General features: G+C 32.7%; 1 protein-coding gene and 1 long non-coding RNA gene across 2 annotated transcripts; both read left to right on the top strand.

Moving 5' to 3' along the window:
* The first annotated feature begins 2,673 nt into the window (after positions 1-2,673).
* On the top strand, positions 2,674-3,407 carry LOC105767843 (uncharacterized). Its single transcript, XR_001125636.2, has 2 exons — positions 2,674-2,877; positions 2,987-3,407. It is a non-coding gene; the product is annotated as an uncharacterized LOC105767843 (long non-coding RNA).
* A 4,354-nt stretch (positions 3,408-7,761) lies between these two features.
* On the top strand, positions 7,762-10,057 carry LOC105767973 (S-adenosylmethionine synthase 3). The gene is made up of 2 exons (XM_012587601.2): positions 7,762-7,978; positions 8,716-10,057. The coding sequence occupies exon 2, from the start codon at positions 8,718-8,720 to the stop codon at positions 9,888-9,890; it is 1,173 nt and encodes a 390-aa protein (XP_012443055.1). The 5' UTR covers positions 7,762-7,978; positions 8,716-8,717; the 3' UTR covers positions 9,891-10,057.
* The last annotated feature ends 8,113 nt before the right edge of the window (positions 10,058-18,170 follow it).

An 18,170-nucleotide genomic window follows, 5' to 3' on the forward strand; every position in this document is an offset into this window, starting at 1 on the left:
TCGACTCAGTGATGTTTGTATAGTTTCTTTCATTTTGATATATGGCATGTTCTTAGGTCTCGAGTCGGTTTTGTATATATAACATAATCATGTTAATGTTTAGGTCGGTAATGGTTAACTTGATATAACATATTGGTATTGTACAAGTTATGTTTTGAGACTATTTATATTGAAATGGAATTGGTATGCATATGTGTTCTTAAGTTGGATGTAGTGAATTGGTATCAAATAGTCAATTAGTTGGTATGGGGAAAATTTCATTGGTAACAAAATAGAATGGTGCTTTGATGTAATGTATATGTATTAGTTGTGTTAAATGCTTAGAAATGAGCATAGGATTATGGTATTTTAGCTTATTTGAATGAATAGAAGAATTGGTTTATATGCTTTAGTAATTTGATTAAGTACCATTTGGACCATTTGGACCATTTGGAAACAGGGGTCACGTCACGACGATGAGGAACCCCTAAAGTCGAGATGTCAACCTGATATTTTATAAACTTTACAATTTGGTCCTAATTTGACCTCATGTTAGCATAAGAGCTTTTGTAAGCTCGTATAAGACCCGAAAATGATTATGTATCATATTATGAATGTGTAATATACTTATTTTTATGTTTAACTGGTTGCATTCTGTATATTATATTGTACTTGCTCCAGCAATGAATGTGGCATTTCGTAGCTCGGACCCGATGCCCAGGTCGGGTATAAGGTGTTACATAAATATTCAGTAGTGTTTGTTTTGTTCCTTAATTTATGAAATTTCCTATAAATAAGGCAATTGGAAGACACTCTTCAAGTGCTCTCTGTAAGAAAAAAGTCTTTCAAGCTTTGCAATTTTTTTTCTTTTATTTCTTCTGAGTGATAAAAAAAATACTGGGTAAGCTAGACTCAATGTCACTCTAAAATAGGTTTTTTTCTATTTTGGCCACTCTAATTTTTTTCTCGGTTTAATTACTCTAATTAAGATAATTTTTTGAACTAGTCATTGTCGTTAAAAATTCAGTCAATCCACTAACGAATTGTTGACATTGCACATTATCCAATTGAATGACAACACATGGCACTTTTTTACTTTTGACTAAAGCTTAAAGATCTATTTGTAATTATTCCGAAAATTTTATTTTTCTTTCTCTTCTCTTTGTCATCATCTTGCCACTCCACAAACCTCTCCTTCATGAAATGCTCAGGATTAGCGAGGATCCTAACCATTTACAGATAGCTTTGATCCACATTGGAGTTTTATGACTTGATATTTGCTACGTCGAATGATTCAAGTCAAGGTTCCATTAAGTCCACTGCTTCTTCATCATGGACACCCCAACTCCCAGTATTGGAACTCAAAAGAATCAATCTCTCCAAGCACTCAGCAGGAAGGGTATCCCTTTGTTTCCCATATGTTCCAAACTATCCGTGCGAAACGGTAGTGAGATCTCGATTGAGTTTGTAGATGCAGTTGGCATGTACTCATCTGTGTCATATAAAACCTCAATTACACTTATCTACAGAGTTAACAAAAATAGTGGCGTTATTGGATCCATTTAAAAGGTTAGTAGATTATGTATTCCTCATAATTTCAATGGATAGAGAAAAGGTAAACAATTCATGAAGCATCAACTTTTAAAACCAATTTTAAAATATTACCTGGAGAAAGTTGATGTGAAGTAGAAGTTAGTGACGTGGAAAGATAAGGAGAGAAAGAAGAGAAAGAAAAAAAATTAGAATAATTACAAGAAGTCCTAAGCTTTAGTCAAAAGTAAAAATAAAGTATCATGTGTCGCCATTCAATTGGCTAATGTGCCATGTCAGCAATCCGTTAGTGGATTAACAAAATTTTTAACGGTAATGACTAGTTTGAACAATTATCTTAATTAAAGTGACTAAATTGAGAGAAAAAATTAGAGTGACCAAAATAGGACAAACTCTATTTTAGAGTGACTTTGGGTGTCGTTTACCCAAAAAACTTGTAAGAAAAAAATTATTACTTTCTAAATTCTATTTCTTTGGTTGCTCTCTCTTCCAAATCTTAGTTATGATTTTGTTTCAAGTTCAATCAAACCAACAATGACATGATTCATATGCTCTGCAGTTGCCACTATGGTGAATCTTCTACATCAGAAATCTCGTGGCATTGGTTGACAACCACGGATCTGAAAAACTGTAGTCAAGCATCATAGCAAGGTAAATCATAGTTTGTTACTGCAATGAAGTTTGATCACGGCTACTCCTTAGTGTCACTATTGACTCTGTATCATAGAAAGTTGAGCCTTAACTAGACTGAAACACCAAAGAGAAAGCTGAAGGTTTCGAAGTCGACACAAATACCTTGATACAAAGTCGCATGGTCGCGTTGTCCAATACTCAGGGTCTAAACTTCCTTATGGACTAAATCCTACAGGTCCCGCTTGTGATATGGTGTCAATCTTGGCAAATATCCTAGTCCATCTAAGGATTATCCTAGTCTATTCCTGGATTATCTTAGTCAGTCTAAGGATATTCTATATACGAATAAGCTAACCTTATCCATCTAAGGATTTGTACCTAGTCTACTTTCGAATTGTCCTTATCCATCTAAGGATTTGTACCTAGTCTACTTTCGAATTGTCCTTATCCATCTAAGGAATTTGGTGTTTTAATTATTGTGAATAATATATTTGATTTAGAATATTTAAATTCAATAATTGCATTATCTTCTAAATTTTACAGTGTCAAGGTAGCCTTTTATTCACCTGTTCCCATTCATTTTAGTAATTGCTTATGAACTTTACAGTGTCTTCTGCTGATTGGGTTTTCTTCTCATGCAGGATCTTATTCCTCCGCATCCATATTCCCCAGATGCTACAAAATATAACTTTCCTTTGAGCACTAGTCGTTTTGGTAAGTATTTCGCTTAACCACTATTGAAGTCATTCTCTTCCATCTCTTTAGTAATCGAGGAACCCTAACTCCTATCATATTTTTTTTTACTGCTTGGCAATCTCTGAAGGTGTGTTCCATGGATTCTGCCATTTCTCTATAGCATGGGCATATAGCATTGTTGCATATTCGTTTGTAATGTAGGTTTCCCATTGTAGGAATATAGCCATTGTACACCCTCCAGTTTGTAATTTTTATTTTTCCTGGTAGATCTGTTTGCCAAAGCTCTTTGTGGAAGAATGTATTTATATCTGTAATATTTGTCGTCGTAGTGTTTAGTTTTGATATTTCCTTTGTAAGCCATCTGTAGCCACTCCTCACTGTATATTCCCCTGTTTGTTCCCTGTTCCAAATTCTGAAGTCTTCTTGTGGATACTTTGCCAACGAAGTACTTAATATTGCGTTCGTCTCTTCTCTTGAGACATCTTCTTTCCATATTCTAAGATTTGGATCAATTAAATCTGCTACTTTCTCATAGCTGTTATTTCTGACTCTCTCTCGTATCTTGTATTCTTCTAAGCCAGGGATCCAGGCATCGGTCCATATTGAAATTTGGTCTCCTTTTCCCACTCTTCAGGCCATACCTTCTTTCAATAACTTCTTAGTTGGCCATACGCTTCTCCAGGTAAATGACGGGTAATATCCTAATTCAGCTTGCAAAAAATCACTCTCGGGATAATATTTAGATTTTAATGTTCTTGCAAGTAACGAATTAGGGTTTTCCATAAGCCTCCAGCCCTGTTTTGCTAAGAGGGCAATATTAAATTTGCCTAGATTTTGGAACTCATCAATAGGATATTGAAAAGGAGTATCTTTGTCAACAGTTAAGGGTTTAATTAAGATTTTTAACATTTTATCAATTTTTATGAGCAAATTTAATATGAGTCCTGGCGGTGGAAATGATTTGTAATTTAGTCAATTTTTATTCTAAAAGAATAAATATCAAATTTATATATATTATCGATTTGGTATAATTATTGACCGCCTTTAAACATGTAAATGTTTAGAGTAAAATCGTGCAAATAAAAATATAAATATTTAAGTGCAGTACGTGTAAGCGTACATGTCAAATTGTAATATGATTTATTTACAACGAAACAGTTGGTAAGTATTCCGAGGACCGTACCCAAGGGATTACAGATTGGAGAAATTATTATTAAATTAATTACAGAAAATAATTATTGATCTAATCAAGTCACAAATTAGTACTGTAAATCCAAATTAAAATATTAATCAAATTAATTAAATTACTTAACCTAAATTAACCTAATGGAATTTCTTATTCCTAGTGTCAACAATGCGAGCTCTCAACCTATGATCGATTAAATCCCTAATTATCTAATTAAATAATTAATTTTCTTCGATTGAGTTATTTATCACCCTTAGCTAATAATACCCTTCCGATCTCATCTTCACTAAGGATTATCACTTAAGTCGGCCTTTTAGTCTCTTCCTAGGCATAGGATACCTTCCGGGCTCACCGCTTAGCATAAGTTATACACTACAGGATACCCTTCTGTCTCACCTATCTAGATATTCTATTAGGGCATCACTCCTTAATATACTAAGTACTCTTGAATAAACAATCAATTTCAGATAAATAATCACTTAACAGATAAATTAGTTAAATAATCAAATCATGCAATATATGAATAAAGAATCAGAAATTATTCTAATATTTATGCAATTGTTAATTAATCAAAGAAACGAAATATAAATAAAAGAATAAAATAGAAGAGTTGAGAGAATGCTCATGAATATATATTGAAGCGCGGATTATGAGCAATCTCCGCTCACAAATGTCTTCACATCGGAATAGAAATGTTTCGACTAAGCGAACATAAAATAAAATAAAAAGAAAATCAAATAGTAAAAATTGTCTGTCTAAGTTTGCACCTCTATTCCAATGACCCTAAGGTGACTTATATATGCTATGGTTACTTGGTACCCACACAACTCTAGATACATTTAGATACCAATTAATACAAGATGCTCTTAAATGCCTAGTGTCTAATTAGGAAATAATCCCAAGATTACCATCGAAGGATTCAGCTCATTTTGGCCTACCTTCATCGCGCCGTTGTGACATAGGGAAACTCCTTGTCACGACGTGGAATTCTTTTCAGCCTTAGCAGCTTTGTTGTTCTGTTGTATTGCGACCTAATCATCGTCCCTTGTATTCTTAGACCTGAATTAACACCCTACACACTCAATTAGCCTATTAGTCACTCCCGAGACCCATGTTGGCCTTACGGGTTATCGAAACAGCAAAAAATGCATGAAACTTTATTTTATTAATATTTAGATCCTAAACTACTAATACAAAAAAAATACCATAATTAATTACAAAATGTCAAGAAAACAAGCTCGTTAAATGTCGAAATGTACTTAAACTACCACTACAATTGGTGGCAGGTCAATTATATAAATTAAATTTGAATTGTGTTTCATGTACATACATGAAACTTTAATTTTGATTCAATTATATATATTTAGAGAAATAAATACATATATTTATTTTCAAATTGGATTAATATAATTGTTTGTGTCTACAATATAATAATATAAAATGGTGCTAATTCAATAATATTGTCAAATGGTGTTAATTCAATAATGTTGTCAATGATTTGTGAAAATTGACTCAAATCAAAATTTCATGTATATAATTGCATAAACTTAAAGTTCATATATGACATCGCACATTGGATCAAAGTTCATGTATACTTTAAATATTATCCTATTCTAAAATAACTAAATTTTATAATATATTGACTATTAACACTCATAGAGATGGCAAACAGGCAGGTACAAATTCGATTATTTTCAGATTGGGATTAATTAAGGTTTGGGGTTTTTTTAGATCAAATCAGGTTAAACTTGAATTCTCATATTTGTGAAACACATATTTCCTTAATCCTTTCGAGCCAAAGGCAACTAAGAAATCTACCTTTACCCTTCATTAACCAAACCCACAGTCATAACATTGTCACACTCAATAATCATCTTGTAGCCTAGTCCTTGTCAATTTAGTGTCATCCCATATACCCCATAATTCTGCTTGGTTCACTTAGTAGATACTTAAGTTTCCTTTGTAACCTGCCAACCAATTAGCATTATTATGATTTGCAATGGCATCTTTAAGGCATCCTTTAGATGGGCGGTGGCTGTGGTGCAGTGAAATTTTTTACCTCACAATTACAATAACTAACCTGACTGCTATCGCTGTTTTTAACCTTACCGGAAATAAACCCATTTAAACTAAGCCTAAATTTCCCCTTCCTTGTTTGCAAGGATTGCCTATGATGCATTGTGTTATTTTGCCAAGCGATCTTAAATTGGATTGCCCATACCCAGCTCTGTTCTACAACATCATCAGTGCAAATACTTTGTTGGCCCAATAATGCATTACATCTAACTTTAGGTAATACTAAATGAAGTTCCCCATTCAACATCAACAAAATGAAGGCTAAATTTGTTCAGAATATTCACTAGCAACCAATTCTCAAAAGGAAGAGAAAATAACCTATTAAGGTATTTCCATTGAAATGAAAATGCATAGGATATGTTTACATCTTGGTGTAAATTCCTGTAGGTATCAATTTCACTGATACATTTTGGTCTATTTTGGTTTGTACCGATACGTTTCAACTTGTAATGCTCGTATTAGTTCATACAATATTTTAAAATTTTAAACTAATTTTTATTTTTATCTTAATTATTTTTATAATTACATTAAAAATAAAATATAATAATTTAATTAAGTTGTGGAACATAATTAATAATTTTAAAATTAATATTTTATATAAATATATTTATATGTTTATAATTGAAATATGTTTACATGTAAAAAAATATTAAAATACTAATAAACATGAAATGATACGTCGAAAAATAAAAATAAAAATATGTAATTGTATCAAAACAAAAAACCATATGCCCATCTATATGTAAGGAGAGTTGCTCTCCTAAGATAAATTTTTTAAAAAACTCCTAAGATAATTTTTAAAAATAAAAATCAATCTTATTCTTATACAATTTTTTTAACTTTATCAATAACCATTAATTTATTTTTTAAAACCACTTATATAATGAATGTATAATAGGTAGTCTTATTAGAAAATTTTAAAGAGAGTAAATAATGATAAAATTATTTGAATGAGATGACGTTATCTTAATTAACTAACATCAATTTATAGAATTATGCTTTGTTAATTTTTAAATATAATTATGCATTATTAATATATTTAAATATATCAAGTTTAAAAATTATTTTAACCCTTCATTTAATTTTTCGCTTCTTTTAATCCTTAAACTTGCTTTGTTTGTTAAATTATCCTAAAATGGAGAGAAAGTTAACCTTAACTTTTGTGACATGACATTCAAATAGATTGTCTCTTGACTGTCACATTAGCAATTAATTGATTATTTAATATATTTAAAATTCAAGAAAAATATTTTAAAACTTTTAAAATTATTTTAAAATATAATTAATTGCTAATGTGGACTACATGTGGATGCCACATCAGTAAAATTAATAAACGTTAATTTTTCCATCTATTTTGAGATAATTTGATAAACAACGTAAGTTAAAGAGTTGAAAGAAGCAAAAAATTAAATAAAGGGTTAAAATAATTTACTTTATAAAGTTAGAGGATCAAATAAGAATTATCCCTAAATTTATTGCAACTTCTTTTACTTGTAAAGGATTGATATAATTGGACCCAACATCAACGTGAAAGAGAACTTGAATTTACAAAATATTGATACAAGATCCAATCTCTGCCCTCCAATTTCGTCGTCCAGAAATAGTCAAAATTTAAAGGGTCAAGATTGTTTGAAAAAATTTGTGACGAGAAGCAGGAGATAATACAATATGGGCGTGGAGAAAAGCAGGGGAAGAGCCAAACACCGAAAAGGGCGGGGAATCGCGAGTGATTAAGAGCGAATCAAACGATTCGTCTTTCAGTCCTATAAATAATATCCCATTTCTCCCTTTACTTCAATTCCCTCTCCTCTCTTCCTCTTTCCATTTTCAATCTCTTCTTTCAGATCTCATTGAAAGGTACCGCTCCCTTTCCTTTCTCTCTTTTTTTTCCTTCACAATAAAATGCTTTGAACAGATCGATTTGAATATTATCATGATTTCCTTTTTTATTATAAATGGAAGTGGGATTCATTTCGTTTGAGAATGAGCTTTTTTTTCTTTAATAATTAAACTCTTGATTCTGTTTTTGTTCATCAGATTTGTGAAATTAAGGATAATATTTGGTTCATCTATAAAAGTTGTAGCTTTCGAATGCTGCTGATCTCTCTCTATGTTTTGTTATGTCCATAAATTGCTCGATTTCATAAATCCCTAGGTAACTAATGTTGAATTGTTCTTTTTGGTTGCTTTGCTCCCCCCCCCCCCAACCTAAAAACAAGAATGTAATTTGGATGCAAAAGTTGATTATATGTTGAAATAAATTGTATTTTTTTTGTTTCGTGAATAATAATCATTTTTTTTGTCTTTGTAGTTTAATTGTATATTTAATCTTTTACTCTAACATGAAAAAAAAATTATTCTCAGAAACTTTTGATAATGTAGAAAGCAAGAATATTTACAATGATATAATGCTTTAATTTGTCATAGAGTGAAATTTTGAAGTTGAATTCAAGTCTGATGAGGATATTTGCTTCTTTTTTTGGATTTTATTACCATAAGACTTTGAGGTGTGGTCTGTTAAATTTGTTGTTTTTCAACTAAAATTTTCACTTTAAGGAGCACTAATTTAGTGCCTTATGATGTGGTCAAAGTAGATATGGACACCTTCCTATTCACTTCCGAATCTGTCAATGAAGGCCACCCCGACAAGATTTGCGACCAGGTTTCAGATGCTATTCTTGATGCATGCCTAGAACAAGACCCAGAAAGCAAAGTAGCTTGTGAAACTTGTACCAAGACAAACATGGTTATGGTCTTTGGCGAGATCACAACCAAGGCTAAAGTTGACTATGAGAAAATCGTTCGTGATACTTGCAGAGGTATAGGGTTCATATCAGCTGATGTTGGCCTTGATGCTGACAACTGCAAAGTTCTAGTTAACATTGAGCAACAGAGCCCTGATATTGCTCAAGGAGTTCACGGTCACCTCACCAAGAAGCCTGAGGAAATTGGGGCTGGTGACCAGGGTCACATGTTCGGTTATGCCACTGATGAAACCCCTGAGTTTATGCCTCTAACCCATGTGCTTGCAACCAAGCTCGGCGCCAGGCTCACTGAAGTGAGGAAGAACAAGACATGCCAATGGTTGAGGCCTGACGGTAAAACCCAAGTGACTGTTGAGTATCTTAATGAGGGTGGAGCCATGGTCCCCATTCGTGTTCACACAATTCTCATTTCAACCCAACATGATGAGACTGTCACCAATGAGAAGATCCATGCAGATTTGAAAGAACATGTTATTAAGCCCGTTATTCCTGCGAAGTATCTCGATGACAAAACCATTTTCCATCTCAACCCATCTGGTAGGTTTGTAATCGGTGGACCACATGGAGATGCAGGACTCACTGGCCGAAAGATAATTATTGATACCTATGGTGGGTGGGGTGCTCATGGTGGAGGTGCCTTCTCAGGAAAGGATCCTACAAAGGTGGACCGTAGTGGTGCATACATTGTTAGGCAAGCAGCAAAGAGTGTTGTGGCCTCAGGGCTGGCACGCCGCTGTATCGTGCAAGTATCCTATGCAATCGGTGTGCCTGAACCATTGTCGGTATTCGTTGACACATACAAGACAGGCAAGATCCCAGACAAGGATATATTGCAATTGATTAAGGAGAGCTTTGACTTCAGGCCAGGGATGATCTCTATCAATCTTGATTTGAAGAGGGGAGGCAAATTTAGGTACCAAAAGACTGCTGCTTATGGTCATTTTGGACGTGATGACAAAGATTTCACTTGGGAGATTGTCAAGCCTCTTAAACCAAAGGCCTAGCTTGGTTTGGTTACATTAAAATTTCAGCAAATGGTTACTATTGTAGCCATGATTCTGGTATACAGCAGAAGAATAAAAAAAACATGTGATTTTTATTTTTTTAAATCTTTACTACTATTATATTCAAATTTTTTTCTATTAATGAAAGAACATCATTTGTGCTATAATATGCTTTTGCGCCATTACAGCCATCTCTATTTGTTCCCATTTTCTCAAAGGAATAAATGTAAAGTAAGGGTAACGAGTGTTTAATGACATTCACCAATATCAGAGCATACACGAAAGATAGCTTTGGAACTGAACTGGTTGCTCAACTGCGAGCAAAGTTAATTGAGTTAAATACCCATAATCATTATGTCAATTGCTTGCCTATTTTGGAACTACTCATTTCCAAAATTCGCATGCTCTGCTCTGTCAAACAAACATTTCCTAAAATAGCTTGTCTGCGTAATGATGAGGAAACCCGGAAAATGCTGTATTTAGAGGACTTCATGACATATAGTTTTAAAAGTTCAAAAAAAAAAAAGTTTTAAGTGGAGTTAGTTATATATATATATATATATGAAATATAACTTTTTTATACAAAGTTTGAGTGTAGAATTGTTCAAATAGTGTCTATTTTTACCTGACTGTTTCATCAGAGTTTTTATTTGTCAAAATAAAGAGCTCTATATATTTTATTGTTGATTGTAATGTACAAAATATATTATCTAACTTCTAACAATAAAAGTTTAATCCCAGCTATGTGTTCCTTACAAAGAATTTGGATTGATATGAATAATTGGTTATTTTACTTATCTAACCTAAAAAATTTAATATTTACAAAAATGACATTTGGTTCAAAAATATTCACCAAAATTACTTGATATGAACAGTAAATTTAGGTTTTGGGAACCTAATGGCCGGCATCACCTTGTGTTTTTGCCTCATCATTACCTAATGATTGTGTCAGGCTTTAAAAAAAATAATTTTTTGAGTTTGGGACATAAATGGCCGGCACCAGGGCATTTTTTTTAAATCGTATCATATTGGTATGCAAAAATACCAATATTTGAAAAAAAAATTGGTTTTGGCCATGTAATAGCCGGCACCAGAATCATTTAAAAAAAATTTTTGGGTGCTGGCCAGTAGATGACCGGCACCAAGTACATTTTTCGGGTCCCAATGCACTTTTTTTTTACTTTGGGACACTGATGGTCGGCACAGTGTCATTTAAAAAAAGATTTGGGTGCTGGCCAGTAGATGGCCGACACAAAGTACATTTTTCGGGTCCCAAGGAACTTTTTTTTACTTTGGGACACTGATGGACGGCATCAACTTTATCAGATTAAATTTTTATTATTATTTTGGAACACTAATTGCTAGCACTAAGTATTAAAAAAATTAGTTTTCTTAATTTTGGGAATTAGATGACCGAAACCTCCCCTCACTCTATATATAGGGGGTGGTTTGGGTTCTCATAGTGTAAATGGATGAGAATTTTTTTTTGAGAGAGCCGTCAAAATGAGAGTGTTTTGTAGTGTATCATCAAATGACTTTTTTGTAGTGGATTGCAGATGAGAGTTTTTTGTAGTGTACAACCAAATTTCGGGGTTAAATTATATACTGTCATGTTTTAACGGAGTTAAATAATATATTGTCATGTCAACCGTTAAGGTTATGCCATTAAGGGTAGTATGACTTTTTGCGCCATAGATGGCTAACCGAGATGTCCAACGCAGATGGACATTATCTATGGTGCAAGAGCGTTTATTCCGCAACTTATAAGTGGGGTACTGATGAAACGTAGACCTGATTTAAGTAAAAGACGACTAATTGTGAAGAAACTACTATTCAAAATAATTGTATTATTTCTTTAGAATGTTTGTATTTTTTTATATATGTAAATTTAATGTAGTTGTTTAGGGTTTAAGGTTTAATTTTTATATTTTCGTATTAATTTCTTAGAATGTTTGTATTTTTTGTATCTGTAAATTTAATTTAGTCCGTATTATATGTAGTTTGAATTTAAATTTTCGTGTATTAATTTTACCCATCTGTTTGTAGTTTGTTGGGTGTTTAAATTTATTTTAGTCTGTGTTATATATAGTTTGAATTTAAAATTTTCGTGCTCTAATTTTACCCATCTGTTTGTAGTTTGTTGGGTGTTTAAATTTAATTTAGTCTGTGTTATATATAGTTTAAATTTAAAATTTTCGTGCTCTAATTTTACCCATCTGTTTGTAGTTTGTTGGGGTTTAAATTTAATTTAGTCCGTATTATATGTAGTTTGAATTTAAAATTTTCGTGTATTAATTTTACCCATCTGTTTGTAGTTTGTTGGGTGTTTAAATTTAATTTAGTGCGTATTATTTTGTTTTAATTTTATATTTTTGTGTATTAATATTCTAGAATGTTTGTATTTTATTGTATCTGTAAATTTAATTTGTTGTGTACTATTACTTATTCGAATTATATATTTTATTATTAAATATTTCAAAGTCATTTATTCAAAAAAAAATATTTTAGAGAAATTAAATTAATATTAAAAAATAGAATAATTACAAAATAAAGTAAATATTTACAGATAAAAATCAAACTTGTCATGATCTTGGCGACGTCCTTGGTGCTAGCATGTAACTGTCCGGCTGCCTCCATCGGCAATGCCATGCACCTTGCTAAGGCGTTTCATAGTTTTGCTCGGTCCGGCCTCTAGTGTCTCGTCCGGTATACTTAGAAAAGTAAAATAATCATATACACCATAATCGGGAGTTAAGGGGTATTGCGTGACCGAATGTGCCAATGGAAAAATATCCTCAATAGTAGGTGTACGTGCTTCTTGATCGAGCTCCGAGTGGTATGAGGACAATCCAGACCGTATCGAATGTTGAGGCTCGAGGTCGTCACCAAAAATATCCTCGAACAATGGAGGAAATTGGGGCTCGGGTTCGAGCTCCGGGTGGTATGATGACGAGCCAGATGCTTCATATTAGGGCTTAGGGTCAGGGTTCGAAGCAGAATCAATTTTGGAGTTCCTGAATGGAGGAACTCAGTTAAAGCGCGGTCGTGCGTTCTTCTGTTGCCATCGGGAAGATTCCAGTTGCGCGTCTTCCTGGATTAGCATATAACGACCTTGGAATATAAATGGCTTCCCGTGTGCCATATACCATTATGCGTACTCACGCATAAGAGAGAACCCTCCCTCTAAGACATACAAGAGAGGGTGTCTCGAATGTCGATCATTCCACAGAAAGATATACGGTTTATTTTTTCTGCCCAATTTAAAGCGTCCCGACTTGAACCCTTTTTGTCCATTCCGTGGACTTTTTTGATATCGACAGGAGGGTTCGGGATAGGCTGTGCACAACTGAACTGCCTTAATCCCCGACTCTATCATGCCACTCTACCATAATGAAATGAATCAATAGAACATTTGACACGAACAGCTGTTGTTGCTCGGTAACCCATGATGGTATGAGCACCGCGATCCTTTCCTCGGCATATGCCATCCATAGAAACTGCATAATATAGACAACACGTTGTAATACGCAATTATTGCCCGGGGCCCAAAACTATTTGCACAGCCCAATAAACTAAATACATTCGGCCCAACATGGCCCAATTTCATTAACTCAAGCCCAAATGTAGCCCAACCCAATTAACCTAATGCTAATCTGTTTCCAGAAACCCTAAGTCTCCCCCTGCGCCGTGCACGTTCTCCACGTCGCAGCAACCTCCAGCGCCGCGCACACCCCACGTCGCAATAACCCCCACACCGTTTCCACGTTCTTCCTGCAAACAAATCATGAACCATAGCACAACAAGCAAGAGATAGGATTTTTATTTAGTTATTTATTTATTATTATTAGTTTTCGGTAGAAAAAAGGGGGATGGTAAACCGATTTGGAAAAAAGAAAAATTTTGTATTGAAAGAGAAAGAAAATACAAAAGAAAAAAGAGAAAAGAAAGATTTTGAAAGTGAGTTTCTTTTTCGTTTCTGTTTTTACTGTTTTCTTTTTTCGATTAGTTCTTTATTTTGTAAAAAATAAAATAAAGAAAAGGAGAAACTTACGAATCGAGTCGTGGCGGAGCTTTGATTGGCCTACGGTGGCTAGGGCTTTAAGGAAAACCTAGCAAAGAAATCCTCCCCTTTCCCCTCTGTTTATTGTTTTAAACAAAAAGAAAAAAAAATGAAGCAAAAACGTTTTAAAAAAGGAATTTTTTATTATAATATTAAAGAAAAATGGTGTCGTTTAATGACCATGGATTTACCTTTTTTGTCCTAGTGGTTTATTTTCGTATGGTCCCTTTCCTTTTACAGTGCTTTTAAATTAGTTTCTTTTATTTCTTTTAAATTTCGCAACATATTTTATTACTGTTTCAATTTAATCTGGGTTGTTGTGCAGCGTTTTGGAGGGAGGGATTATTTTCACTTTTAGTCCTTCACTGTTAGACGCGCGTTCTATTTGATCCATCCGCATTTTATTTATTTCAAATTTACCCCGAATTTTAAATTAAAGTGTAAATTAATCCTTTTGTCATTTTTCACTATTATTATATTATTATTTATTATTATTATTATTATTATTATTATTATTATTATTATATTTACGCATATACATGCACATGTAGGTTAATATATATATATGTATATATTTTAAATGTTTTAAATACATATGTATACTTCACATATTTTATTATTATATTTTCATAGTTTTATATATATATGCACGTATATCCATTTATATTTTATAATATTTATACATTTTTTATATTTTGTATTTTATGCATATATATATACATATTTTTTATAATATATATATATATATATTCATACACTATTCAAAACTATTATAAGCATTTTTTTATACCTATATATCTATGTTTTCATAATTTACTAATACATTATGTTTATACATTTTATGTTTATTATTTCTAAAATGCATGTATATCTTATTATTGATTCATTTTCACGATTTTTGTACACATATATATATGCATTAACATTTTATCATACTTTTAAAGAAAATATATTTTGGTTTCGTTAGCATTTAAATCCTCATATTTTATAAATTTTCAAAATATTTGGCATTCATGGTTTTCGAGAAAGATCGTGTCCTAACTTACTGGATTGTGATCATTTTTCGAGGAATTTAGAAAGCCAAGTATTTATTTTGTAATAAATTCACAATCTTCAAATAAAAGCTTATTCTCGGGAATCCAAAAATGTCGGGTCCTAACTTACTGGTCATGACATTTTATTTTCTCGAAATAAGAATTTTTAAAATCAAGAGATAAACTTGATTTTGAAGATTTAAAAATATTGTGCCCTAACTCACTGGGTGTGATGTTTTATTTCTTTGAAATTAGGATGTCTTATTTTTTAATTCATTCGAGTTAAAAGTTTGCTTTTAAAATCTTTTTAAATTTTCGACACTAAGATATTAAATAATCAATTTGGTACCGATTTTGGGCGTTACGAGGGTGCTAATCCTTCCTCATGCATAACTGACTCCCGAGCCTGTTTTCTCAAAGTTCGTAGACCAAAATTATTTTTAAGGTGAGCCGATTACACCTCAATCAAGGATCGGTGGCGACTCCAGTTTTTTTTTTTTTTAAGTCGACAACTAATTTTTGTTTTCAAAAAATGGTTTCGACACACGTTATTAGTTAAATTTTTTGTGCAAATATTGTATTTAAAAAAGAAAGATTCGGAAGCGTATTTTACGCCATCCCCGGAATGAGCCTCAATCATCATACAGTACACGGGTACGATGAACGATCGCCCGATTCCCGGTACAGTTGCCCATCTAAAAAAAAGAATAAATTATCAGATTATTCTTTCCATGCAAAAATGAGTATACTATACTATACAATTAAAAAACAAATGGCAAAATTAAACTATATATTTACCTGTTCACGAGTGGCCACACATACGGTTGGTGGCTCACTAATGCCAGAAATGGCATTAGGTATAATGCCCAAGACTGTAGTAAAAGGAAGCAACTGCCCATTGTTTTCGTAGACAGCTTTTTCGCTCGACAAAGCTTACGATATAAGTATACCAATACTGCAGAGCCCCAACTAAATCTTCCGACAAGCTCAAGATCCTCTAATAAGGGGAGATACATAATATAGACTTTATTTTGATTGACATCCGCAACAGTATCCGACATATAAGTTGTAGAATGAATGCTCTTGTAGCGTAGATAATGTCCATCTGTGTTGGACTGCTCGAAAGATGATGGAAGTTTTCTTTTAAACAGCTAAATTTAATAATGGTTAATCATCATTCCTCATCGTTTGGGGGCACTTTTCCAAGTAACCACTCGCAAGTGCCCCATGGATCGAGCACTTTTCCAAGCCCGGTCACTGCTTCGCCGTTTATAGACAACCCCAGTTGGACTGCTACGTCTTGCAGTGTAATAGTTACCTCCCCACACGAGAGGTGGAACGTATGTGTCTCCGGGCATCATCTTTCAACTAAGGTCAATATTAAATCGGCCCGCAGCTTAGATATCTGAATGTACGCGGCTACCCCAAAACTCGCGGCGTTTAAATACGACAAAACTCTTCAATTGGGAAAATAACAGGGATCATGCAACCGAGGTCTCACAATTCGGTACTGATCTTGCATTAATAGTAAATATAGAATGTTATATTTCTCGTTTAAAAAAGAATTTAAATGAATATTTAAAATTAAACAGGACATTTTTCTTCTCGTTTACCTTATTCACATTTTTAACAATGTGGTTGTTGTCATTTAAAAGAGTATTAGGATTAGGATCCATCAAGTGATTGGCGGTGGCCCCCCACTATGGTCCATCGAGTTTTGGGTTGAAGTACCCCATTTATAGTGGGGGACCATAGTGGCTAAGCAAGGGTAAAATTGGGAAAAAAACTTGTTTGAGCCACTGACCTGTTAGGTCACGTCGCAACAAGCCTAGCCTGTTAGTGCCGGCCAATGGAAGGCTGAAATGGCTTGGTGCCGGCCAATTCCTGGCCATTGTTGACTGGCCTGACGCTAACGCTGGCCTGACACAGGCCCTGACCCGTCATTTCAACTTTTTTTTTCATTTCCATTTCCATTTCATTTAAATGATCTTTTTTTCCATTTAAATTTAATTTTTTCTCATTTCAATCTTTTTTTTTCATATTAATAACAAGTAGCTGAAATATTTTTTTTTCATTTTAGTTTTTATTTTCATTTCAATTTATAACTTATTTTCATTTAAACTTTCATTCCATTTCATAATCATTACAAATTCATTTCATTTCATATTCATTTAACATTTCATTTCATTTCATATTCATTACAAATTACATTTCTTTAATTTTTTTCCATTTAAAATTTTTTTCCTAATATAAAAAAATATCATATTAATCACAAGTAGTCTCATTTCAATTTATTTTTTTCAATTCAATTTTTTTCAATTCATTTCATATTTTTCATATTAATTAGAAGTATTCTCAATTACATTTTTTTAAAGTTTTTCATATTTTATTTTAATTTTTTCTCAATTTAAATATCATTCCATTTCAAAATTTTAAATTTCATTTAAATTCAAAATTTTTCTCATTTCATTTTTTTTTTTTGGTTTTTTTTAAGCTTGACCTGTAGAGTCACATCGTAGCAAGCCTGGTGTCTACCAGGCCGTCTGCTGGTGCCGGCCACTAAAAGCCCATTTGCCAGGCCTGCCGCAAGCCTAACACAGGCCTGACCCGTCCTTTCAACTTTTTTTTTCATTTCATTTCCATTTCATTTAAATTATCTTTTTTTTTCCATTTAAATTTAATTTTTTCTCATTTCATTTAAATTATCTTTTTTCCATTTTAATTTACGTCTTTTTCATAGTAATTTTTCTCTCATTGTAATTAATTCCATTTCAATTTATACTTTATTTTCATTTCATATTCATTTCACTTTATTCACTTTTTAATTAAAAACTTAAATTTAATTTATATATTTCATCTTTTTTTCTCATGTCAGGCCCAGGTAAGCGGGCTTCAGCTTGGTGCCAACTAATGTAAGGCCATCTGTGGCAGGCTTAGTGCCGGCCAATGTAAGACCATCTCTGGCAGGCCTTGGTGCCAGCCACTAAAAGACCTTTTTGGCATGTCACCTTAAATCAATCTTTTTTTCCTTCTTTAATTTTTATTAAATTTGAATTTCATTTCATTTCATTCCCTACTTTAATTTCATTTTCATTTCACTTTTTACTTTATTTGATTTTCAGTTGAATTAATATATATAATGTGTTTTAAAATAAATATGTATGTATATTGTATTATAATTTAATG

Source organism: Gossypium raimondii, chromosome 4, assembly GCF_025698545.1.
Source record: "Gossypium raimondii isolate GPD5lz chromosome 4, ASM2569854v1, whole genome shotgun sequence".
Taxonomy (NCBI): Eukaryota; Viridiplantae; Streptophyta; class Magnoliopsida; order Malvales; family Malvaceae; genus Gossypium; species Gossypium raimondii.

Coding starts and splice junctions, on each gene's coding strand:
- LOC105767973 (XM_012587601.2), top strand. CDS start 8,718: ATGGACACCTTCCTATTCACTTCCGAATCTGTCAATGAAGGCCACCCC.